General features: G+C 44.6%; 1 protein-coding gene across 1 annotated transcript in view; it reads right to left on the bottom strand.

Moving 5' to 3' along the window:
* The window catches only part of PTH1R (parathyroid hormone 1 receptor), a 73,064-nt gene extending 52,313 nt beyond the window's left edge, over positions 1-20,751 (bottom strand). The window contains 1 exon segment of the mRNA XM_007499737.3: positions 20,236-20,751. Coding sequence (XP_007499799.1) covers positions 20,236-20,310 — 75 coding nt within the window. The 5' untranslated portion in view covers positions 20,311-20,751.
* Positions 20,752-24,961: the final 4,210 nt, after the last annotated feature.

The following is a 24,961-nucleotide window of genomic DNA, read 5'->3' as shown; positions in this document are numbered from 1 at the left end:
TATACACTTCTACTTGTTTCTACAAGATTTTGATTTCTTATACTATTTCTCTACATTTTGAAAATGTTTTATTCCATGACATTTGGAGATTATACATATCTAGGATGAAAACATCTATCAAAAATATTTTTAAAATATGTTAAGTTTAGGCAACAGTACTGTCTGTGATAATAGTCTGGTTTCAAGATAGTTGATTGGTTCAGTTCCCCAGGATAATTTGTGAGCTGCATTTCTAGAATGGAGATTAATTATCCCAGTCAGTCTATGATTCTGAAATATAGCCACCAGGTCATCTTGCTAGGTATGTGGTAGATTCTAATTTTTTTAGTCTGCAACAAGGTTTCACAGGTTCTATTATTTCTTTGAGTAATCTTCATTGATTACCAAGTGTGAGCTCCTTAAATATAATCTTGCTATAATTTCTGGCAGCAATGATCTAGTCCTGTATTACCAGCTTAAACCTGTTTCCATAAACAACTCTGCAGGGCTCAGCCATTGGTTTTATGCTTCTTGTCAACCTGCTGGTGGCGGAGTTCATGTGAATATTACTCTTTTGATTCCACTCTTAGCCATTTCATAGGCTTCCTCCAGAGGTAAACCACTTCTGGTTACATCCAGCAAATCCTATCGTGTGTGCCTATTTATTAGCATTTACTATTGTTTGGTAAACTGATATCTGCTTGTTTCAAAAGTATTCTTGTAAGTTTTTAACTTGTTCATCATCTGCTTTAAGAATGTCTACCAATCTTCTTCCTTTCCATAAGGAAGTGTTAAGAAAATCAAAGCTATATATAGTCTTGGAATGCAAATTCAATTCAATCCAATATGAGCAATTCAAACATTTTACTAAGTACCTACTGGGTGCAGAGAAAGATGGAAAAGGAAAGGCCATCCACTCATGGAGGACATTGAATGCCAGGCAAAGGAGACTGAAATTTACTCAAGAAGCAATAGGGAACCTTTGGAGATTTTTGATCAATAAATTACCCAGCTAGATGTATAGATAAGGCGATGTTAGGCAGGAGGTGAAGGATGGCTAGGAAGAAATAAAAAGTGGAGACAAGAGACCTCTTAAAAGAGAGAGATTAAAACCCCCTCAAAAGAACCCACTGACCTTGAAGTCAGGAGATCTGCATAGGAATATTGGTTATTCCTTTCACTAATTATATGAGCTTGGGCAATTTGCTTCCACACTTTAGGCTTCTCCTTCCTCTTTTTAAAAAGAAGGGAATGAATAAGATGATCTTTATCTTCCAGATCAGATACACTGTAAGTTGGCGAGACTCCTGGAGCAGTGGAGGCAGATAGTAATAGCCTGACCCAAGGTGATCTAATTGAGTCTTACTTGAATGGGAGAGCATCTGAAATTCCCAAATTTGATTTTAAAAAGTGATCAAAGAAGCAGATGACAAACAGGAAACAGAGGAAAATTTGGGAGTTTTCCCCAATTACCCTTTCTCTCTCTTCCTCTCTCTTCCCTGCTCTCCTATCATCAAGCACAGACAGCATCTCTTTTCAGAAAGCTACAGAACCCTGAACAAAGTGGGGCCACATAAGATTGCTGAGGAGGAGACTTTTGCCTTCCTTGTGCTTGGGGGTGAAATGAGATGTTCCAATTTCTAAGGCTTCTTCCTTGGCTAAGGGCTGATGGGAAGCCAAGAGAGATGGGGAAGAGTGTCAAGAAAGGCCACCCAGCCTAGAGTTCCTTTGCGATGATGTTGAGAGGGAGAGAGGACAAGTGATGTAGGAGTGAGAGACAGAAGATGGGAGGGAATATTGAGGAGAAGGGGGAGTCAGGGGCTGAAGGGAGAAGTTAATTGACCACATCTCTCTGGCAGTAAAGGCTTCCAGGGCCAATGATGATTCAACTGGCTCAGAATAGAGTTGATTTCTCCTGGTTTCAGTTAGCAGAGGGTGTATATGTTTGAGTCCTCAATGTGTATGTATATGTAACTGTGAGCATCACTACATGTTTGTGTGTCTTGGGAAGAGCATGCCTGTGCAGGTAAACATATTTGTGGGTAAATGTTTATGAGTATCTGCATGGATGTGCATACATTTGTGATTGGTGGAGCCCATGCAGGTATGTTCATTACATCTGGGAGTCTCTTATGTGTCTTCTGTTTGCCCAAGGGTCTGTTGTGGTACTTAAATGCTGGGGTCTGTACATTGGAGTATGGATTTTTCTATTCTGGGTGTAAGTACATAGATCTATCTGAATTTGCATGTGTGTTTTTCTGTGTTTCTGAGCATATAACTATGTGTGTGTCCATTTATATGCATCTCTATATGTTCCCAAGTGTCTATTACTCTGTGTGTGTGTGTGTGTGTGTGTGTGTGTGTGTGTGTGTCTGTATGCTGTGGGAGGAAGAGAAAGCCTGGGTGGGGGGGCTCCCTCACAGCAGGCTTGGCTCCAGACTTCCCTCAATTGGAACCAAATGCCTGTTCCCCGCCTTCTCCTCCCGGCTTTCCCGAGGGCTTAGGGCCCAACCACAAGCTCCCCAAGCCCCGCCACTCGTCTTGGCTCTTGCCCAGCCAACATGGCGTGCCACATCTACCCGCAACATTCCTCAGCCCCCTAGGGACTGAGTCTACTCTTATTTCTTTTTGATTCCCCCTTCCCAAGGCACTATCAGGGACTCAGAGTCTGGAGAGACAAGAAGGAGGTTGGTTTAGACAGTGCCAGAAAGAGGCAGATAGCTGGTGAGGCAGGACATATGGAGCCAGGAGGTGAGGAAGGCTGGGTATTGAGGACCGTGGGGAGGGGGAGTGGCTGACTGGGAGAAGCTGCTGAAAAGATGTTTATGGGAAAAGGAGAGAGAAATAGGACATGATCCTTGGACTCATTCACTGGCTATTTGGGGTTTCTAGTCCTAGAGTGGTTTTTGTTTCATCTTCTCCATGAAGCCTTCTCTGCTTAATTCCATTCTGATTGTTTTTTTAGTTGGCATCCACATGCCACAAAGATCTCCATTTGCACCATAACTGTTTACGTTTGTTGAGATGTTATTGTTGCTATGTTTTGTGTCTATTTCCACGATATTTTCTCCAATAGACTGGGAACTCTTTGAGGGTAGGGGGACCCTATCTCCTAAAATCATCACCATCATTACTGCATTACCATATTTACATTAACTATCATCACAATTCACATTATCACAGTTATTGTCATCACCATTATCCTACACCATCCCCATCACCATAATTAAGTCCTATCTGGTCTTTTTGTTTGAAATGAACAGAACATGAACACGAATCCTTCTTTACATGTTGTCTTCCCCAGTTAGAGTGGGAGTTCCATGAGAGATTTTCTTTTTGTATTCCTGGGCTTTGCACATAGTAAGCTCTTTAAAAGGACATTCTTTTCCATTCCAACTTCACCATTGCCATTTTCACCATTATTATCTCTGTCCGGATACCATCACCATCTTCAACATCATCACCCTTATCATCACTTTACATTATCATCACTTCCACTCTCATTTCCATCTTCATCACTATCACCACCATTACCATTACTATCTCCACCTTTGTTATCACCACTACCATTATCATCTCCATCCTAATCTCTGTTACCCTTTATCACCATCACAATCCTTGTCATCATCTTCATCCTCCTCCCCATCATTACCAAGGTGGCTGTTATTGGGCGATATATCTGATGGTGCATTTAAAATATTCAAGCCTGGCTTGGAAAGACCTCACCCCTGTCTCCTCTAGGCTTCAGGAAAAGTAATAGCAGAGTCAGAGATAGGAGTCTGTTCTTTGTCATTTATGTGTGACACCAATGAAGGAGTAGATATTTCTTCCCTGGATCTCCCCATTCAAAGGGAGATCTGGAGACTTTTGGGGCAGAGAGTAGACTTCTGCATTCCGATATGTGGGTATATGGGTACCTGGCCAGCTGAATGACTGATTGAGCAGCTGAAAATCAGAATAACTGATGAACAGAATGACTAATCAACTCAATAATCATATAGATGACCAAACAGGTGACTGACAGTTTGAGTGACTGACTGATGGGCCAATCAATGATTGAATGACTCGCTGCTTGTATAATTGACTGACAAACCCATAATTGGACATTCTAGCTGACTTGATGACTTCTATGCCAATCAATTAACCAAAAATCTGGTTGACCAAATGACGGATTCAATAATCTCTGGAGGTTTCCAGTCTCTACTTTGCCACCCTGCCAGAAAGCTGGGACCAGGGCCAAGGTTGAACATTCTTAGCTGAGACATATCTTAGCTCAGACTGTAGTTATCTGTCCCCAGAGCACCCTGCCTTTTCCATGTGCTCTGAAAGCACATGATAATTATTATATTTATTTATACAGTAAAATTCTTTTGTGAAATTTGGGTAAAGATTTAGAATATTTTTGTGTTGTTTATTTAGCCAACATATAGGGGGAGTCTTGTTCAGGTTGGACTGGGCACCTTCCAGGCCAAAGATTTGGTGATTATGAGTAACCATGTATATTTATATAGTATATTAGACCATCTGTATAGCACTTTTCCTATTCTGAATGTATGCAAATTCTGCATTTATGAGTGGCTCACTAGACATAAATGTCTCTGACTCTGGGGCTTACTATCTACTTCAGTGAGCTTGGACAAGTCACTTAATCTCAACTAGATCTCAGTTTCCTCATCTGTTTTATGAGGGGATTGGATTACATCACCTAAGTTAGATCTATGAGCCTATGTGTTTGGGGTGAAGTTGTACAGTGGATTTGTGAGTATATGGTCTTTAGTCCTTATTGTTACAGAGATCAGGATGTCCAAACTGAACCTGGTCACAAATGGAGCCCTGAATCTTGATGGTATTTGTATGTCTGTGTTTTGTCTCTGTGATGTATGTTTTTTTTTTCTGTGTTGTATGAATCTCTATGTATTGCGTGCTTTTATTGGGTGCATCTTTATAGATTTGCATGTGTGGTAGGTCTCTGTGTGAGTGTCTGCCCAACCTTATGTTTTCTCTCTGAGTCAGGCCTTTTGTTTCTCTCATTCTCCAGCCAGATGCCTCCCACCAGCTGTTGTCCCTTCCCCCTTCACTTGGCTCCCAGCCCAGCTTGGCCCCCTTGTTCAGAGGAATCCATGTCACCCACCTTTCCTTTTGGAGTCACATTTCTGAGGTCAGAGTGGGAGAGTAGGGGTGGGAGAGTCTCTCCTTATCTCTCAGCCTATTCAGATTCTTCCCAGTTCTTCAAAGCCCAATTTATCTTGCCTGGTCTAAGAAATCTTCCTTGACCAGGCAAGTCCACAGCCATCTCTTGAACTTAAAAATTTCCACAATCCTGACTTTCTGTGGCAGCCTTTTATTTAGTATGAACAATTTTGTATTGTCTCTACTTATTTCCTATATTTAAGAGTAGTACCTCTGATCAAACTAGTGACTCATTGAGGGTAAAGAATATGGCTTCTACTCCTTTCTTCTCCTATCTAATAACCTATAGCACTGGACTGAACACAGAAAAGCTTAATAAGGTTTTACCTGATCAATGGTTGTTTGTGAGTAAATGAATAAATTGTGGTCAATGAATGAACCAGTGAATTATTGAGAACATAAATAAATAAGAGACTTAGTGAATGAATGAACCAAAGAGTTAATGGATTAGAGAATGAGCAAAAGAGATCTTCCCTCTAGGTCTTTGATAGGACTACTGGTTCTTGTTTGATCTAGGTTTGGAAGAGGTGACCTCTCTGGAAGTATCTTTAAATACCTTGGGAAGTGGGCTAGCATCCTATGGAAATGGAAGTATTTAGAAATTGTGCTATCACCAATTGGTCCCTGGTTCAGGGGATTACAGATAATCAAAGCTGGGGCAATGTCTCAGGCAGGGAGAACATGAGTTTGTCCTTCAAGAGGCCCCCTGTATGGGAGGCTTTCTTCTCACCCTGGGTGACCACCATGGCCCTGGGAATATATACTTAGGCTTAAACAACTGAATATAAGCATCACTCTTCTTCCTACACACAACACTATGCCTTTGTTGTCTGTCTGGGGGCAGTATTTAGGGGTCACCATCACCTGCAATATATGGCTCTTTGGCCTTAGCAGTGAATGGTTAGATAGTTTAAGATAATACAAAATAACAAAATAGAAAAGATACCAGCTAATTGATGAAGACTCCTAACTAGCTGGTAATCCCTATTGGTGGGGCTATCCTAAATCCATGTTGGTGAACCTATGACACATGTGCTGGAGCATGCCGGAGAGGGCTGCTCTCTTCCCCCTTTCCACGAATACCTGAGGCCATTTCTCCCTTCACCCACCCTTCTGTCTAATAGCCTAATGGAAGTGATTCTTCCCTCTCCTGTCCAGGGTAAGGTGTGGGGCTCACATGGGGCTCACATGAGGGTTGCAGTTTGGGCACTCTAAAGGTTCACTATCATTGTCCTAGATCAAAGATTCTTAGTTTTCTCTGTGTTATGGACCCCTTTTGGCAGTCTGTTAAAACCTAAATACCCCTTCTCAGAAATAATGCTATACAATGCATAAAATGAAATACATAAGATTACAAAGGAACCCATTTATATTGGTTGTCAAAGTACATTTTTAGAAAAAATGATCGATTTAACTAAGAACCCCTTGGGTTAGAGCAAAAAACATATTCCTTGATTTGGGAGTTCTTTCCTTCTTTCTTTTCTCCATCCTTACCCACCCCCTGGCTTATTTCTGGTTTCAGACTGGCACAGGGCCAAGAGCTTGTTGTCCACCTCTCTGGTGGTCAATCCTGCTTATTGGACTCTTTCTGAGCTTTCCCTCCACACTTCCCACAAGGAAGAGCCTTATCTCCTAGGAGGAAAGTGAAAAAATGCTGACAGACTCAGAAAGGACAGATATTGACATTCTCCCATCACTGCCCTTCTCCCATGACCTCTTTACCCACAGGTCTGGTTCCACATTCCCCTTCAAAAATTCCCCTTTTTCTAGTGCAGAGTTGAAAGTAGTAGAGAAAGGGATCCTGGCTTAAAGGAGATTCTAGGGGTCTGGGTCCTCTTACTTATGTTGAATAGTGGTGAGAGTCCTGGATTTGTATCCCTGGGCTTTGATCCCAGCTCTGCTATGGGAAGGTTGTTGGGCATGGAGTCAGGAAAGATTTTGGCTCTGATATTTATTAACTGCATGACCCTGGGCAAGCCACCCTGATTTCCTAATCCTTAGTTTCCTCCTCTGTGAAATGGAAATAACAATACTTGTTGATAATAGTGAACTTATAGGGATGGCTTCAGGAAGGTGCTATATAAACCTTAAAGTTTGCTCTTTAAATTCTGTGTGTTATTATTTTAAATATTATCTGTATGTTTCAGGGGAAGTAATTTCCATTCTCCGTGTCCTTGTTTCCTCTTCTATAAAACAAGGGGGTTGACTAAGGTCTATAAGGTCTAAGATCGATTTTAGTTATAATATGCTACAGCTTTATCTCCCATTCACTACTTGGGAGTAAGATGGGGAAAGAGAAGAAGAGCTAGACTTCTATGGGCCATCAGTCTATAGGTCATGGCTTCTAATCCCTACCTTTGTGCACAGTGGTCACTGCTCTCCTCTCCTAAATGGAAGGAGAAGACATAAAATTGAATAACATTAAAGTGAAAACATTGGAGACTCTGTGGGCTGCCAGGACTTCTGGGACTCACCTCTTAAGAAACATCCCCTATTGGGGCAGCTAAGGTGTCTCAGTGCATAGAGAGCCAAGCCTAGAGATGGGAGGTCCTGAGTTCAAATCTGATCTTAGACACTTCCTAGCTGTGAGACTACTCTGGACAAGTCACCTAACCCTCATTGCCTAGCTCTTACTACTCTTCTGCCTTGGAACCAATACTTAGCATTGATTCTAAGACATAAAGTAAGGGTTTAAAAAGAGAAGGAACAGTCTCTGTCCTGGTCTTAGCAGGGTGATGTGATCCCTACTCTAATGGAACTCCTCATGGTCCAGTGTGGGGAAGGACTGAGAATTACTGCCCTTGATGCCTCATCCCTCTCCTATGGTGTTGCCTTCTGCTGAAGTGGTAGCAGCAAGGGCTTAACTTAGACTAGAGGAAGGATTGCCCAAGTGTAAGAGGAGAAGAATACTTTTAGAAGTCAAGAGCGAAGATTCTAGTCTTTCTTTTCAGTATCTTGCATAGGCATGAGTGCTAGGGATTTGGGGAAGTCACAGGAGTATTTACAAGGGAGCTACTTTCATGGAGAGAGATGATGGGGGTCCAGAGAAAGAGACAGTCATTTACAAGTGTGCAAAGCATCATCCTTACAATAGAATAGCCCAGAGGGTAGGTAGTAGAAGGGTTATTATCCCATTTCTACAAACGAAGAAACTGAGGTTCATGAAGGAAAAGAGGAAGTTTTAAGTTCAGATGTCTCTTAGCTCCAAACCAAGATACAAGGGATGGAGAGGAAGGGTAGTGGAGGGATGATGATGGTACAAAGAGAAGTGGGTGTTGGTGAGGGGAAATGACTCCAATCTCTCCTTCCCAGCAATATGATCTAAGCTCTCAGCTGCCCACCACACTCTGCCCCCCTGCCAGAGGTCAACCTCAGTGTTCAGCTCTGCCTTCCCTCTGAGGAGTGGGAAGGTCGGGGCTTGAGAAATGTCCTGCCACCCAAGACAAACAAACAACCTTCCCGACTACATGCTCTGTGGACTCATCTGCCTTGCCTGACTTCCCATCTTGCCTGAGGTCCTGTGGGCTGGAGTGGAAGGAGGTGAGGGTGAGGAGGGAAGAGGGAAAGAGAGAAGGCGGAGGGAGAGAAGAGACGTGGAACCAGTTATTTACAACCTCAGGAAAGGCCTGTCCAAGGGAGATAGAGATCTGCAGAGAGGAGGCCAAGGGCCAGGACCAGCACCAGGGCTTGTTAGCTGTCTCTTGAGTACTGGAGAGGAAAGAATGAACAAAACATTTGTTCACTTGCCTCTTTCCTCAGGGCTTGGAGGGATGGAGAAACAGTAATGATGCAGCTTGAACCTACAAGTGTATCGTGTGTGCATTTACCTCCTGGAGATCCAGTTGTTAAACATTTCTAAGTGCACTCCTCACTGAACTGCTACTGGGGATGAGAGTAGGGATGAGGACAATGATGGTCTTGAGAGTAGAGGAGTGCTAAGAGGGGCTTGGAGTAAGGGATCATGGAAAGGGATAATAATTGCTAAGACTTGTAAAGCTGGTTCAATCTGACCTTGGACACTTCCTAGCTGTGTGATCCTGGACAAGTCACTTAACCCCCCAGTGCCTAGCTCTTACCATTCTTCTGTCTTGGAACCAATATACAGTATTGATTCAACGCATAAGGTAACGGTTTTTTTTTTTTGTTTTTTGTTTTTTTAAGATTTGTAAAGCCTTTTACCTATGTTGTTTCTCTCTCTCTTTAAACCCTTAACTTCTGTCTTAGTATTGATCCTAAGGGGAAGAGCAGCCAGGGCTAGGCGATTGGGGTTAAGTGACTTGCTGAGGATCATACAGATAGGAAATGTCTGAGGCCACATTTGAACCCAGGACTTCCCATCTCCAAGCCTTGCTTTCTATGCACTGAGCTACCTTGCTGCCCTATCGCTGTAGTTTATACTGAGCCAGTGTGGTTTAGGGGAGTACTTAGTTCCCTAGATTTGGAGTGAGAAGACCTGGGTTCAAGGATATGCTGGTGTTAGCTCATTCAGAGCCCATTGTTAAAGTTTTGATGTGAGCATTTACACCTGGGAAATCAGTTAAGTATTACAAATCAGGGTCTGATTTGTTGTTTTAAACATAAACATATAAACTATAAACAATAAACATAGTCTAGACTTAGGAAAGTGATGGAGAAAAATATTGATGATACAGCTGAAACATACAAGGGTATCATGTGGATATTCCTCTGGAGATCCAATTGTTAAACATTAATAAGCATGCCCCTTGCCTGGGTTCAGATCCCACCTTAGATACTTAAGCTAGCTGGGTGCCTACTGGAAAGACCTAACCTCTCAGCATCAGGCTGCTCTTTGGTAAAATGGGAGGAGATAATAGTAAGTGCTTAATAAATTTTGTTGATCAATTGACTCAGGCTGCCTCACATAATAGTTGGAAGTTGCTTTAAGTGCCATGGAAAGAGAAGCTATTTTGTGGGGATGCTGCTAGGGGGCAGTGGTGATAATAATAGCTGACACCATTCATTTGCACCTCCTCACAAAACTGTGAGCTAGGACCTACTGGCATTATTATCTACTTAGCAGGAAAGGAAACTGAGGCTTACCCATGATCATACAAAGGGTGAGAGTTGCAGGAAAGTTTTGAATCCAGGTGACTTCTGGCATCCCTGATATTGATGATGCTATGGTAGATGATGATGGTGATAAGGGAAGGAAACAGAGGATGGTATTGGTGTAAAATGATGGGGAGTGATGGCAGTAGGTGTAATGGATGATAGTTGATGGTGGCAATAGGGAATGATGGCAGCTGGGATGGGGCAAACGCACTGAGATCTTGGAGAAGGAAGATCGACTTTCTCTCTCTTCCCCTTCTCTTGAGCCCCACTGCCAAATTCCACATTGTGCCCGTCTCAGCTCTCAGGAAGGTGCCGAATTCTCAGAAGTAAAGAAAGGGCTCACTTTCTCAGCCTCCTCACACACCCTTTACCCCCTACTCTGGGAATCTGGGCCCTGCGAATTCATTTCTTGAGTCATCTTCTCCTTGCTTCCAGGTGGATTAGCCTTGGGAAATGGAGGCATCTGTGCTAGGGACTAGGGGAGGGGAGGGAAGGAGGCTCCATAACTTTCCTCATATTCCTCCTCATTGGGTGGTTCTTCGTAAGATTATCCTAAATCCTTCTTGCTAAAGGCCATGGAGCTATTCCTCTCTCCAATCTGCCCCCAGGGGGAGTGCCATGCACACTCAGTAAAGGACCGACAAATGGATGTCCTATTTCTAAACAGATTGGAATTTCACAGGATAGAGGGATTGGGAGCTGGAAGGGACCCTAGAGACAATTTAACCCAACCCCTCATTTTTGCAGAGAAAGAGATTAAGGCTCAGGAAGACAGCACAGAGCAATAAATTTGGAGTTAACAACCCTATATTCAAATCCCATCTCTTCTACTATCTTTGTGACCTTGGGTAAATTGGTAAACTTCCCTGGTTCTCAGACTCTTAAAAAAAAAAAAAAGATGGGATGGATCCGATGATTTCTAGGCTCCCTTCTGGCTCTAAATCTAAAATTTTATGAAGTAACCTTGCTCAGGGTCACATGAGAATTCCAGGATTTGAACCTATGGTTTCTGACTCTAAATTCATTTAGGGGGACAATTTCCCATTGTTTCCTCTAAGGTGAGTTGTGACAATTCCAAGGAGACACAGACACTCAAGGAAACAAGTTTCCTTTCCCTGACTTTCCCTTTCTTTTTTCCAACCTCTGCCTAGATCCTTTCCATATGGAAAGACTTCCTGCAGGCAGCAGAATTTGATGGAAAGAACATTAGAACTGGAATTGCAAGACCCTCTTGGGTATGAATCCTGGGTCTCTGATTTCCTATATGACCACCTTCTCTGAACCTCAGTTTCTAATCTGTAAGATGGGAATAATATACTGCCCACCTTACAGGACTGGAAGGAAAGTGCTTTGTAATTCAAAGTTTCATAGATCTGAAGGTTATTACTATTATTATTGAAAGAGAAAGAAGGAAAATATGGTATCAGGCAGATGGAAAATTTCCCCCAAAACTTCCCAGAGGCCATCTGCTTTCCGTAGTGCCTCCCACACAACCAAAGTTCTTGAACTTCAAACTCTTTTCCTCTAATCTTAGCCTCCTGCCTCTCTCACACAGTAGCCTAAGCCCAAATGCCCTTGTTGGCTGCCAATAAGCCATTCTCCAAAATGGTCCTAAAGAAAACTTTTCCAGATAAAAAGACTGATCACCCCTGAGAATCATTTTGTTCTTTTAACCAAGTGAGAGACTTACTGTAAAGTCATCTTGGTATAATGGGCAAAGAGGATCTTAATAAAGGTTTAGTGATGGTGATGGGGATGTTAGTGGTGAGAGAGATAATAATAATAGAGAAGATGATTGTGATAGTGATGCAGAGTGGTGGTAGTGACGGTGACAGCAACAGAAGAGGGTGGCAATAGGGAGTGGTGAAGGTGATAGAGAAGATGGGGATGAGGATGATGGATGATGATGATAGGAACTGAGTGAGAAGGTGGTGATGATGATAGTGAGGGCAGTGATGGCAATGAATAGGACAGTTGATAATGATAGTGTTAGAGAGGTGGGAAGGGATAGGGTTTTGATGGGGAAGGAGCCAGAGATGATAGTGATGGTGATAGAGAGAGTAGTGATGATGATTCAGAAGGTGAGGGTGGTGATGGTGACGGTAATGATACTATGGTGATAGTGAGGTGTTGAGAGAGAAAAGTAGAATCTTAGTGGAGCTCCGTTTTCCCTTATATCATTTCCCAAAAAAGATCCCAGTGGTCACATCTAGAGTAGCAGTAACTGCATTGCACTGATTACTTTCTCTAACTATGTTCTGTAGCTGTTGAGGTAAGAGAGACATTTTGTTTGCCCAAGCTGGGAATGTGGCCCACATTCAGGGAGTGAGGAGATCAATAGTTATAGTAAAGGCAGAAAGGAAAAACACATACTTGTGGATCATCAGCATGAAGGTGACTTCATGTGTCTCAGTGTGAAAGATGAGCTTTGTGGTCAAATTCCAGCATGGATTGGGGTGGTGGGGTGGGAAATCTGAAGCAAAGATCTCTTAATCTTTTCTACCAACCCATGAGGGGCCAGGTCCCCTAGGGAATGAACCCAAATGATTCGAGAGATACACAATAGTGTTTCAGCTCTGATATCAGCTGATCCTTCTTCCTCAGCCTTAGGAAAGGTTTAAGTGTCAACTGAGAAATGGGTAGCCCAAGGTTCCTGCTGGGGGAGAGAGCTCTGAGTGAGGAGTCAGCTTCAACTCACAAGCTGAATAACTTTGACAAATCGTTTAATCTTTCACGGCTCCAACTTCCCCATCTGTAAAATGACCCAGGTGGATTGGCCAATCTCAATGTCTCTTTAGCTCTAATGGTCTCTGAGGCAATGGGGCAGGAGACAGAGATGCTCCATTTCCACACCCTATCCTGACTCACTGAAGCTGATTAGTGTGGAGTGATTTTATTCCTTCCTGGGACCTTCCTAACATGCATTCTATCTCTTATACTGCAGAGAAGTCTGGAGCATACATCGTTGTATGTACATGCATTTGCCCCTCTCGTCTTCATTCTAATTTTCCCAGAATGGAATAGGATCTCTCAACATTCTCAGGGCCATATCTATCCTTAATCTTCCCAGAGCTTTTAGTTGGGAGCCAGGGGCTGTCTATAAATAGGCAACCAAGCAATCAAGAAATATTTATTAGTCACCTACTTTGTAGTACTGGGATAAAAATACAAAGAATGATCTAGGAAAGTGGTTATTATAGGGTCAGGAAAATACAATGAGTTCTGAAAGTTCATTCATGGCTTCCTTTAAAACAATTCCAAATGAAATTATATTCTCACTTATAATTCTGTCCTCCACCAATCCTTGAGTTCCAGAGAAGAGTCTTAAAAGGGATTGCCCTTCTTTTCCACTTCTGTCTACTATCCAAACCTACTGCTGTCCCTTTAAAGGAGAATAAAAAGTTTAGCTGTCCAAGAATAATATTATTAGTAATATTGGCAGAGTTATCTTGTTATAGTGGAAAGAGTTATAATTTTAGAGAAAGAATAGCTAGATTCAGGTTCTGATTTTGCCATTCATCAGCTACTTGGCCAAATTGGTTTTGAGTGTGAGTCTCAGTTTCCTTATCTGTAAACTGAGGATAATATTTACACTCACTCTACTGGGTTGTGAGGAAAGGTTGTGAGGAAAGCTCTTTGTAAATCTTCCATGGACCCTTCACTCTAGCCAGGACTGCTTCTTCACAAAATATTGCTTGTGTTTCTTGTCACTCCAATGCTCATTCCTGCATTACACAGAGCCCCTGTCTGAAATACCTTTTCCTTTCACCAAGTTTTAGTCCCACCTCTGCCAAGAAGCCTTTAACTTATCCCCAGCTCACACTAACTTGCCTCTCTTCGGAGCTCCTGCAACCCTGATGGTCTACACGCTGTCCTACACCCTTGATCACTGGACACCTGGAGGCCTAGGATTGTGAGTTACTTTGACATTTGTGTGAATCTGATTTCTCTAGCCAGATTGGGAGCTTCCAGAGGGCAGGCTTCTCTTTTACCTGTCTCCTCAAACACCACTCCCATCCTCCAAAACAACAATACAAACAAACCTGAGTAGACATTAAGGATTCACATATTGATTGAACAGGGTTTAAAAAACATAACATAAATTATTCAGCCAACTATGAAGATATGCCCTTTGAGCACGAATTACTTAGGACAGAATATTAGAGGAAGTTTGTTGTATCAAACTCAAGAAGAAAGAGGGAAGGACACTAACATTATCTATGTTTTATTGTATTTTTTATTATGTTGTTAATATTTCCCAATTACATATCAATTTGGTTCTGGCACATGAAGGAGAATTGTGGACTGAGTTTTAACACCACTGTTGAAGCAGATAAAGCCCTGAACTTAGCATCAGAAGTCCTGAGTTTGATTCCCAGATGCAACACAAGATGTGTGATCTTGGGCAAGTCACCTAATATTCTCTAAGCCAGATTTCCCTGATGTGTAAGTAAAATGGTACAACTATACTGAGAATGTTATCTAGGATTTTTGGAGAGGAAAGAACTTTGCAAACTTTATAAAATTCTGTAGAAATGGGATTTTTTAAAAAAGTGAACTATATAAAGTCAGTTTTTACAGATCATCTGGCCTAGCTTCTTCATGTGTTAGTGAAGGAAACTTAGGTCAAGAAAAGGGGAAATGACTTATCCAAGATCATACAGGAAGTTGGTCGAAGGATTAAGACTAGATCTCACAGGGGCAGTTAGGTTACCCAGTGAATAGAGAGCCAAGGTCTGTAGATAGGAGGTTCTGAATTCAAATATGACCTTGAATACTTCTTAGGTGGGTGTCCCTGGGCAAGACACTTAACTCCAATTTCTTAGCCCTTACCTCTCTTCTGCCTTGGAAATGACATTTAATATTTATTCTAAGACAGATGGTAAGGGATTTAAAGAAAAAGAGTAGGCTCTAGCTCTCCTGATTTTCAGATCAGTGCACTTTCTACTATGATATCCCATATTAACTAAGGAAGTATCAAATGACTACCCTGGGAAAAAGGATGGGAAGAACTCCTCCCTCTCAACACCCAACCATATGGATTCTCCGACCCTTCAATCCTTCCTCTGACCTCATCACATCTTCCTACTTTTATACTATCTACAAGGACCTTTTAGCTCTTTAAGAGCCCAAAGCCTTCTCACAGAACACTCCCTCCAGGAAAATTTCCTTAATGCAACCCACCAAACCCTGTTCCCACTGTATCTTGGCTTAGCACAGATATACCTTGGGTGGGCAAACAACTCCTTTATGCTCAATGGGAAGTTGAATTGAAAATGTTTTCAGGGAGTAAATGAGTCTCAAGGGAGATTTTTGGTGAAAGTATAGATGACTCTGTGACCCACCCTCATGGTTAGAGCTGAGCCCCACTGATGGGAAGGTGAGATGAGGCAGAGTGGTGTCTAGTGGCAGGTTCTTGGATCTCTTCTGTCTCCACTGTGTCCTAGCCGATCGGCAGCCCTAGTCTTGGCTGGAGAGCTAAATAGTCCATCAGTGTTTGTGACTCTTACAGAGCTGATGGGTCCATTGTAGAAAAAAATATCTTGATTGATCCCTGCCATGAGAAGGATGTTACAGACTGAACTCAGCAAGAGAAAAATTGGAAGTTGGCCAGACTCTCACTCAGAACTTAGACCTTGGTGGACGGCCAGAAATGGATGAGGTGATAGCTGGTGAAGCAGAGGAAAGAAGGAGGAAAAGAGATCTCTTCATGCACAGAAAACTGACAACAATGTGACAGACAGTATCTCCGATTCCTCACGTAGAATTATTTTTCCTTCATTGATGAAGCCCCTATTCCTTCACTCAGCTCCTCATCCCTTCATTGATCTCTTGTTCCCTGAGTATTCACCTCTTTGCTATCTTTTCATCCCCATTATTGAGCTCCATCCCTTACATAAATTCAAGCTCTTTTCACTGATTCTTCAAACAAATCCTCCAGTCCTACTCCTCTCATTAAGCCTTCATTTCCTTCACTGAGCTGCTAACCCATTAACTGAGCTCCCGTTGTCTTATCACAAAGCCCTCCACTCCAACATTAAGCATCTGACATCTAGGATCTAAGAATCTTTTTCCCCTTCTTCATTCCCAAAGTACTACAAGTGTAGTACTGATCCCTGCTGATTCCCTCATAGAACACAAAACTTAAAATGGCACCCTAGGAGGGCCAGAAGGTGCTTAGAATGCCTTCCTTAGAGAAAGTCGAGTCCAAACCCCTTCATTTTACAAATGAGGAAACCCAAAGAGGTTAAGCCAGAAAGGTACTAAGTGATCAATTTAATTTGAACCCAGGTCTGATGACTCCCAACCCCAGCTAGGGTTCCCATTTACTATGCATTGTCTCCAGAGGGCAAGACTTCTAATACTAGCTTCAGCGCCTCTTAGCCTCCCACCTGGGAAGCTGGGGATAGTTAAAACTCCTCTTTTGAATCATTCCCCTCTAAATACAAATTCTTACTCACATGAAAACCCACTGGCCCTAAGATTAGATTGTTTTTTCCCTCCGCCACTTATCCCTAAACACAATATGCCACAATCCAGTAACTCTGCTTGGAATCTCTCTGTCTCAGTCTCTGACTCCCCCACCTCTCTGTCTCACACACCCGCACCTGGAAGCCTACATCCTCACACTTGGACACCCGCATATACATGCACATGCATACATATATACGAATCTTGACACATCATGTTCTCAGACAACTGAAGACACATTCCCACATATTCATTCATACTTAAGAATAGAGACATGTACATTCTCATCGTAGGAGACATACAAAGTTATGGGACCACATAGCATGGTGTTTAGGAATAAGTAGAGGAGAAAAAAGCCTAATCCTAGGGTCAGTGGCTTTTATTATGAGAATCTGTATTTAGATGAAAATGACGGAGAGCAATTTTAAATATCCCTATGTGTATGCGTGTATGTATGCAACATATCCATCCCCTTATATGCTGTCACACCCAAACAGCCAACGTCGCACTCTCAGGACCCTCGATTAAGACAGACTCAACAATTCTTTTCTTCCCATTGGCCCTAATGAACCTAGCTTGTCTCTAAGGGTGGGAAATCCAACATACTCTGGACTTCAGTCTCTTGGGACTGGAGGGAAACCAGGTAGAGTATTGCTCAGCTCTAGGACCAGATGAGACTTCTGGGATCCAGAGATGGCTTAACTATTCCCTTATCTCAATCAGGCACTCAGCCTGTTTTCAGAGGGATAGACAGCCTAGGACTGGTGCCCTATCCTTCCCAATGAGAACTTCACTTTCCCCTCTTCTAGCTAATCCAAGGAACACTAGGAGACCACACCCGAGCCCCTCAGTCCAGATGCTCTCCAGGGGCCAGCTGTGCTTCTGGCTCACAAGCAGGGTAAGGGAGCGCAATTTAAACATAAGCTATTATTACAGATAAATCACAGAGCTGGAAGTATTTTGATACATACATAATTGTATATTTAATATGAAATTATATAAATATCCTTTGAAACAGAAGAGGGGAAAAAGACCACTAACACTGCGATCTTACAGAATGGTAGAACCTCCAAATTGGAGGATATCTTATGGATTATGTCAGATGAAGAAACTGAGGCTTATAGAAAGAAGCTTAGACCCTGGTGGATGACCAGAAATGGCAGAGCTAGCATTTGAGGTCCTCAGACCAGGTCGGCTGACTCCAACTCCAGTGATCTTCCTATTGCAGGAAACATTTTCTCAGAATCCCCATTCACCAGTGACAATTCCAGTCCTCAAGTTCTAACCATCTATGAATTATTGCAATTTGGATTATTGTCAACAAAGGCTTTAGTTGATCAGGAACTAGTTGGGTCAGAGAATAGCATCCTGAGATGGAATACAGTATGCTACATTATTGGGGGGGGTAGAGTAGGGAGGGTGGAGGAAACTGGGGTAAGGATGCATTGTAGATGGGTGGGTGGGGGGAGAAAGAGTTACTTTGGTGGGATGTAGTTGTGAAGTAGGGGGATGGTGGACCCTGGATGAAGGAGATGTTGGGTGAGGAAATCCCTGCCCTGAAACTTATTTCCAAGTTCATAGGATTCTTGGATTTAGAGTTGGAAGAGTACTAGAGATCAGCTGGTTTAGTCCCTTCTTTTCTTCCAGATCAGACATTATCTAAGCAAAAATCTCTTTTACAAAATTCTCCCCAGACCTTTTTTCTGGAGAGACTTAAAGGGATGTCTGTGATGGAGCAAAAAAGGGCTCTCTCTCTCTCTCGCTCTCTCTCTTTTCTTTTCCTTTTCTACTCTATCACTGCCTCTTTGCTTTTCCTTTATCTCTTCCTTCTTTCCCTGTTTCTCCTTCCCTTTGTCTCTTCCTCATTGTGTTACTCTCTCCTTTCTTTCCCTTTCTTCTTCAATCTCTTCTCTCGTTGTCCCTCTTTTTTCTGCTCTGTCCCAAGCTTTCTTCCCCTCTATTTAGTTCTATCTCTATTTCTTTATTCTCCATCTTTCTATCTCTCCTGTTTCCACTCTCCCTCCTTATTTTTTCTACTCATTTGGCACTAATTCTTTCCTTGAGATTTGCCACTTCACTTACATGAGTTCTCATTTAGTAGCTAGATCCTTAAAGGAGCTTGGAGATGGGATCCTGCTCCTTCTCAGGGATACCTTCTCCCTAGTCATTTATGGCTCTACTGATGCCACTCTTTGAGTACTAGAAAAGATTAAAGTGTGTCATGAAAGAGAAGTAATCTCCTCAGTCTGAGCCTCACCCTCAACATCTCATACTCTTGCTGGCTGGGATTATACTCTTGGTGAAAGAGTCTTCCTGGAGATTTCAAGAACCCCAATATTCAGAACTGCTAATACAAGGCTGCCAAGAATCTTCAGATGTACTGGTAATTCAGGACAATCAAAAGAAGGGAAATGGTGGGATGATTAAATACAAAGTGACCAGGGATCAGTTAAAAAGGGCAGTACCCCTTCAACAAAGATCTGCCAACTGTCTAGGGAGAATATCTAAATACATTGATGCCTAGGGAGGACCCCTCAGACATAGAAGCACCAAAGACTTCTGGAAGGGGGACTTCTAAACAGAGCAAACAAAGGTTCCTTAAGGAAGTGCTAAATACAGCATAGCTAAGGACTACTGGGGTCTATCTCTAAATACAGAGTTTCCTATAATTCCTTAGGGGTTTCTTTAGATTGAACTACTCAAGAATACTGGAAGGGGACCTCTAAACCCAGAGAACAAAAACTCCTATAGGGAGGGAAACCTGAACACAGAGCCACCCAAGACCTTTAGGGAGGAGGTCTTCACTCATAACTGCCAAGTATTCCTGAAGAGATACCTTAGACATGGAACTAAAGAGTATGCCTGGGAAGGGGAACCCTAAGTACACAATGACCAAGAGCTCTTGGGGCAACCCTTAAAAACAGACCCATCAAAGATTCCTGAGTTGGAACCCTAAACATTATTATATAAAGGATCCCTAAGGGGAAAGTCTAAAAACAGGGTCACCAAGAACCCCTTAGATCTAGAACCACCAAGGACACCTTGGGGAACCCCTTAAAACAGAGACCAACGGATTCTGAAAGGAAACTATAAACACATATACCAATATCCCTGGAGCTCAAATAAGGCTCCCAAGGACCTTTTGGGGACCTTCAAGTACTTAACTGCCAACGGATACCTGTGTATGTGGAGAGATTCTTAAATTTATAGACATCAAGTTCCCGTGTGGAGGAGTCCCCCAATGTAAAAAAACTCTAGCTCTTCACGTCCCCAACCAATCCAGCTCCTTTTCCCAGCACCTCTTCACCCTAGAATTCTATCCCCATCTCTTGTGCTCCCCATAGTCTGTCTTAGGCTCCTTTTTCTAGCTATTAAGTCTGCTTTTAGATAAGGATGAAGTTATCTGCAAATCCCTGGACAGTGAAGTAACGAGAGACCCCTTCCCTAGAGGAGTCTGCTCCCCACCCCTGTCCATGGAAGGAGAAAACGGTCCAAAGGTCTTCAGGAGACAGAGGGACTTACCAGTGCGTAGACGGAGCTGAGCACGGAGCAGCAGAGGAGCAAGGCAAGGCTGTGCGAGATCCGGGGCGCTCCCATCGCCGCCGTTCCCTAGGGCCGAGTCCAGCAGGGCTGGGGACAGAATGAACCGGGCCGGGCCGGGTCGGGAGGGAAGGTGGGAGGGGTGGTGATGATGGCGAGGAGAGAAGGGAAGGCCTGAGCGTTAGCCAAGGGGGGCGCAGGAGGCGTCTTCGACCCCCTCGCCCCCCTCTCTCTCTATGCCTTATTTCCTCTGGCTCTCCGGGGGTTCGTTCCCAGACTTAGGCTGCAAGAAAGAGGCGGAGGCAGAGGCTCCCGCCCCGGAGCTCTGGGCGTCCCCTGCCGAGGCTCCGGGCAGCCCCAGAGCCCGGCACTGGCTCCATGTGCTGGACGATCGCGACCGAGCCGGAGAGCTAGAGGAGAGCGAGAGGAGAGCGCAGTGCGCTCCGTTGGCTCGTAGGGTATCTGCCTCGGAGCAGGGAAATCACATCCATATGTCAGAGCCGCTCTTCTCCCCCTCCCAGCCCCGCCCCCAACTCCCCCCTCCCCTTAATGGGAAGTTCGAGTCGTGGTTTTGTCCAACGCTCAGGGGGTGGGGTGGGGGTAGCAAAGGCGGGGGTGTGGCCTGGGGGGTGCAGAGGCTGCAGGGGGGGCAATTCTGGGGGGGGGCTACGTGGGAGAGGGGTCTGGAGCGATGTAAACTGTGGAGGCAGGGGTGGTTGTGCTGGTGGTAGTGGGGGTGGCAGTGTGTGAATGCCGGTCTCCTTGTATGTGGAGGGGTGGAAGCTAGAGGGTGTGGGAGCCGGCACGTGGGGGTGTAGAGGGGGTGAGAAGAGGGCTGGGGTAGGAGTGGTGAGATGAGGATGAGAACAGAACCCGGAGAGAGATTTGGGGGTGGGATGGGATAAAGGAACGGATTGGGAAAGGGGTAGTAGGGGAAGGAGATGGGATGGGGAAGGGGAGTGGTCAGGCGGGGGTGGGGGAGGAGGAGTGGTTTGGACTTAGGGAAAAGGGGGGGCTGGGGAAGGGGAGTGGTCCGGGCCCCGAGGGGGGAGTGGTCGGGGCTGGGAGAGGGGTGGTCGCCGAAGTCCGGGTGTATTTTTAGATCTGGTAATTTTATCTTTTCCAGGTTTCTAGGGAAGGGGGTGGGGGGGAAAGCGCCGAAGGAGACACTGAAGGGGAGGGGAAGGATGGGGGTTGTGGGGACGCGTTTTTCTGCAATTTAAACAGCGCCTGGCCGTAGGGGGAGAAAGTCTTGTTTAACTTTGCAATAACACTCAAACCTACAGTAGTCGGAGGCTGGCCGTCGCCAGCTCCCGGCCCCAGCCCCGGCCCCTTCTCCTCCCATCCCTTCTCTCTTTTCCCTCTCTTCCCTCCCCTCCCAGGCCTGGCCCGCCGGCCCGGCGGCTTCCCTCTCATTCCCTCAATTTCAGTCTTTGGGCCCAGGATCCGTTTCCCCTCCTTCCTCCTTCCCCCTCTCTCAGTCTGCGCGTCCAACTCCAGCTCTAGCTGTCTCTCCCTATCCCTTTCTTTTCTCCTTCGTCTCTGTCTGCCGGTCTGTCCTGCTCTCTCTGTCTGTTTCTTTCTCGGTCTCTCTACGTACCCTCTGCCTCTTTTTCTTCTTCTTCAGCTTTCTCCCTTCCTCCAGGCGTCCCCCTCTCCTTCCATTCGTCTCTCAGTTTCTCCTTACCTCCCCTCTCTCTTTCTGTAGCTGTCTCTCTTCATCTGTCTGTTCCTTTAGTCTCTGCCTCTATCTCTGTCTCTCAGTCTTTGGCTCTTGTCTGCCTCCCTCTTCTCTCTGTCTCACCCCCCCTTCCCCACCCCCACCCCCGCTCCGCTCCCCCGAAAATATTTGCAAGTTTCCAAAAAAGCCCCGAAGCCGAGCAGAAGGGCGGAATCTGGGTCCTGGGGCTACAGCACTAGCAGACTGCCCCGACAAGACGGCGTTATAAGAAGGGAAAGGTACCGAATCCCCGGCCTGCTGGGTTCCCCATCTGTTTTAACTCCGAACCCCCAGCACATCCACTATACCCTCACAGTACATGCACACTCCACACACATACATACACTAACACTTACTCTGAGCCGGTAGCCTTGCGCCCCGCTTTGCCATGGATGTCGGGGACCCCCCGACGGCCCCCCGAGGACAGCGCCCCGTCCTCGGACCCGGGGGGACTTCATCGGGCGCCGGGCCCCCTTCCTAACTCCCTCCCTGCCCCCGCCCTCCTCTTGCCCCTCCCTGCCTCTCCCACTCCACTCCCCTGGTCCTCGGCCTCCTTTCTCTCTTCTCAGGCTGTCTCTCTCCCTAATTCTGTATTCCCGTCAGTTTTTACTCCCTCCCTCTTTTTTCTCTCTTTTTCTCGAAGTCTTTCTCTCTGGTTCGCTCCTTAGCTACCCAGCTACTCAGGCCCGGAACACGACACTGACAGTGTTTACCGGGAGGGGAGGGGGGAAGGAGGAGGAGGAGGAGGGATGAATTGGGGGGAGGAGCCCTGGAGTCCCAGGTTATAGGATAGGGAAAGGGATGCCAGGAGCACCCCACCCCACCCAAAAACCTTCGAACCCAGACGGAGAAAATCCTTTCCTAAATTTACGTGTGCTGCATGCTGGTGGGGTCCAGAGTTTTGGTCCAACGATCCCCGCCGGATCAGTTCATTCATATCCCCTGGAGGCCCAGTGATTGGCTTTGGGTAGAAGGGGATGATTTTTCCCTTTTTCTCCCCGCCCTCACCCCGTTTCAGGTTTTGGGTCCTTGAGCAGAGGATGTCTAGAGAGGAAAAGGCTGGACAGAACACAGAGGGGAGACGCCCCGGTTCCAGGGACTACGTGGCCCCAGAGAATGGGGCAGCAAGTCTGTGGGTCTATCAGCCCCTTCATCAGCCTCTCCTTTAGTCCTTTTCTTGTTTACTTCAAGGTGGGGGCTCCTGACCCACTTTATTATTACTTTTCCAATGAAATTGCTATTGGGTTAATTTTTTTTCCCCTTCTAATTGCAACAGCCCCTTAGCGTCTGAATAGGTGCCTTCAGTTCCTTCATGAAAAGGCCCCTCTTTCCAAGGCCAGAGCAAGGTTTCCTGGTAAAGCCAGAAACCTCTCAACCTCTCTCTCTCTCTCTCTCTCTCTCTCTCTCTCTCTCTCTCTCTCTCTCTCTCTCTCTCTCTCTCTCTCTCTCTCTCTCTCTCTTTCTCTCCCCCTCCTCCTCCGTCTCCCTCACTCCTTTTCTCCCTTTCTCTTGAATTTCTCTCTCTGCCTTTCTATTTATATCTGTCTCTTTTCCCCTCCCCTTTCCCTCTCTGTATCGCTTTCCTTTCTTTTCTCTCTTCTTCCTCTGAAATTTTGCTTTCCTCTTTTTGTCTCTTACTTTTCATTATCTGTTTCTTTCATTCAATCTTTTCTTCCCACCCACCCTAATCTTCTCATGTGCCTCTCCCTTTCTCCTCTCTTTATCTTTCTCTTTTTTTCCTTTTTCTAAGAGGTCAGCTTGGGTAGCTTATGTGGGTAGAAGGACAGTGGGATCTTAGAGACAGGTATATATAGCCCAGCAAAGTCTGCCTGGCTCCTGTCCTTTTTCAGTCCAGGTCCTCAGACAAAAACCATTGAAAAGGCAAGGGCTGGGTCCTTGAGTGAAAGGAGTTTAGCTGTATTATTTGAAATCCCATTCTCCTCATTTCCCTTCACTGAAAAACATCAGATAGGTAGAGAGAGAGAGAGAGAAAAAAAAAAAGACCCAGAGGAGGAGAGGCCTCCTGTGGATTTTTTGGGTAAAGACAGGGATGATAAAGTTCTAGCCTTGGGTTAAAAGTTGAGAATGGAGAGGGGAGAGAATTTGAGGCCTTCAGAGCTGGCTTAGAGGTGAGCTGGTGTGATTTCCTCCCACCCCTCATTCATTAAAGAATTAGGAAACTAAAGCTTAGATAGGAAATGAGGGTCATATGTCTAGTTAATGAGAGAACTGGAACTAGAACTCCGGTCTTCTGATTCTTAGCCGGAAACTCTTTGTATTACACCATAGGTCCAGAGAAAGGTCCAGAGAGGGGCTCTTTGAGGGATATGGGGGTTTAGGGAAGGAATCTGAACCCAGTGGAAAGGATTTATGGCCAATGAGAGGAATGAAAGTTCATTGGAGGGAATGAGGACTAACTAAGTTAAGGAAGTAGGAAGAAAGGTCTGGTATACAGTCTTACCCTATCATTGGTTTAGTGGAAATGGATAGGATAGATTTCACAGAGGAATTTAGTAGAGAGAAATAGCAATCTTTTATTAAGACATAGCTGATCAAGATCTCAGCAATGACCCATCCCTAGGGATGACAGATTTCCCATTTTCCTCTCATCTTACATAAGAATTTATAGGAGAGAGCATTTTGGAGGGCATTGCAATATTGCTGTTGTTTATCCTTTGTTTTTGAAGTGAACTGTAGATATCATGGGACAATGGCTTGATTGAACATCAGTTGGATATAAGTGAAGCATAGGTGTACTAAGTCATCAGCCTCACTCTTCTAGTCATTGAAGTCCAATGGCAGGGCTAAAGTCAGGATGACTGGTGATGGCCTGAGGATAGCCTTGGCTTCTTTAATGTCTGACCAGGCTTTAAGCACTCCAATGATTTGGAGATTAGAAGACCCAGGTTCCAAAACTAGCTCTTCTACTCACTACTAGCATGACATTGGTCAAGATACTTCTCTCTGATCCTCTGTTCACATACAACA

The sequence above is a fragment of the Monodelphis domestica genome, chromosome 7, assembly GCF_027887165.1.
Source record: "Monodelphis domestica isolate mMonDom1 chromosome 7, mMonDom1.pri, whole genome shotgun sequence".
Classification (NCBI taxonomy): Eukaryota; Metazoa; Chordata; class Mammalia; order Didelphimorphia; family Didelphidae; genus Monodelphis; species Monodelphis domestica.
Note: the sequence above shows the minus strand (reverse complement) of the source record. Positions and strands in the feature narration are given on the sequence as shown.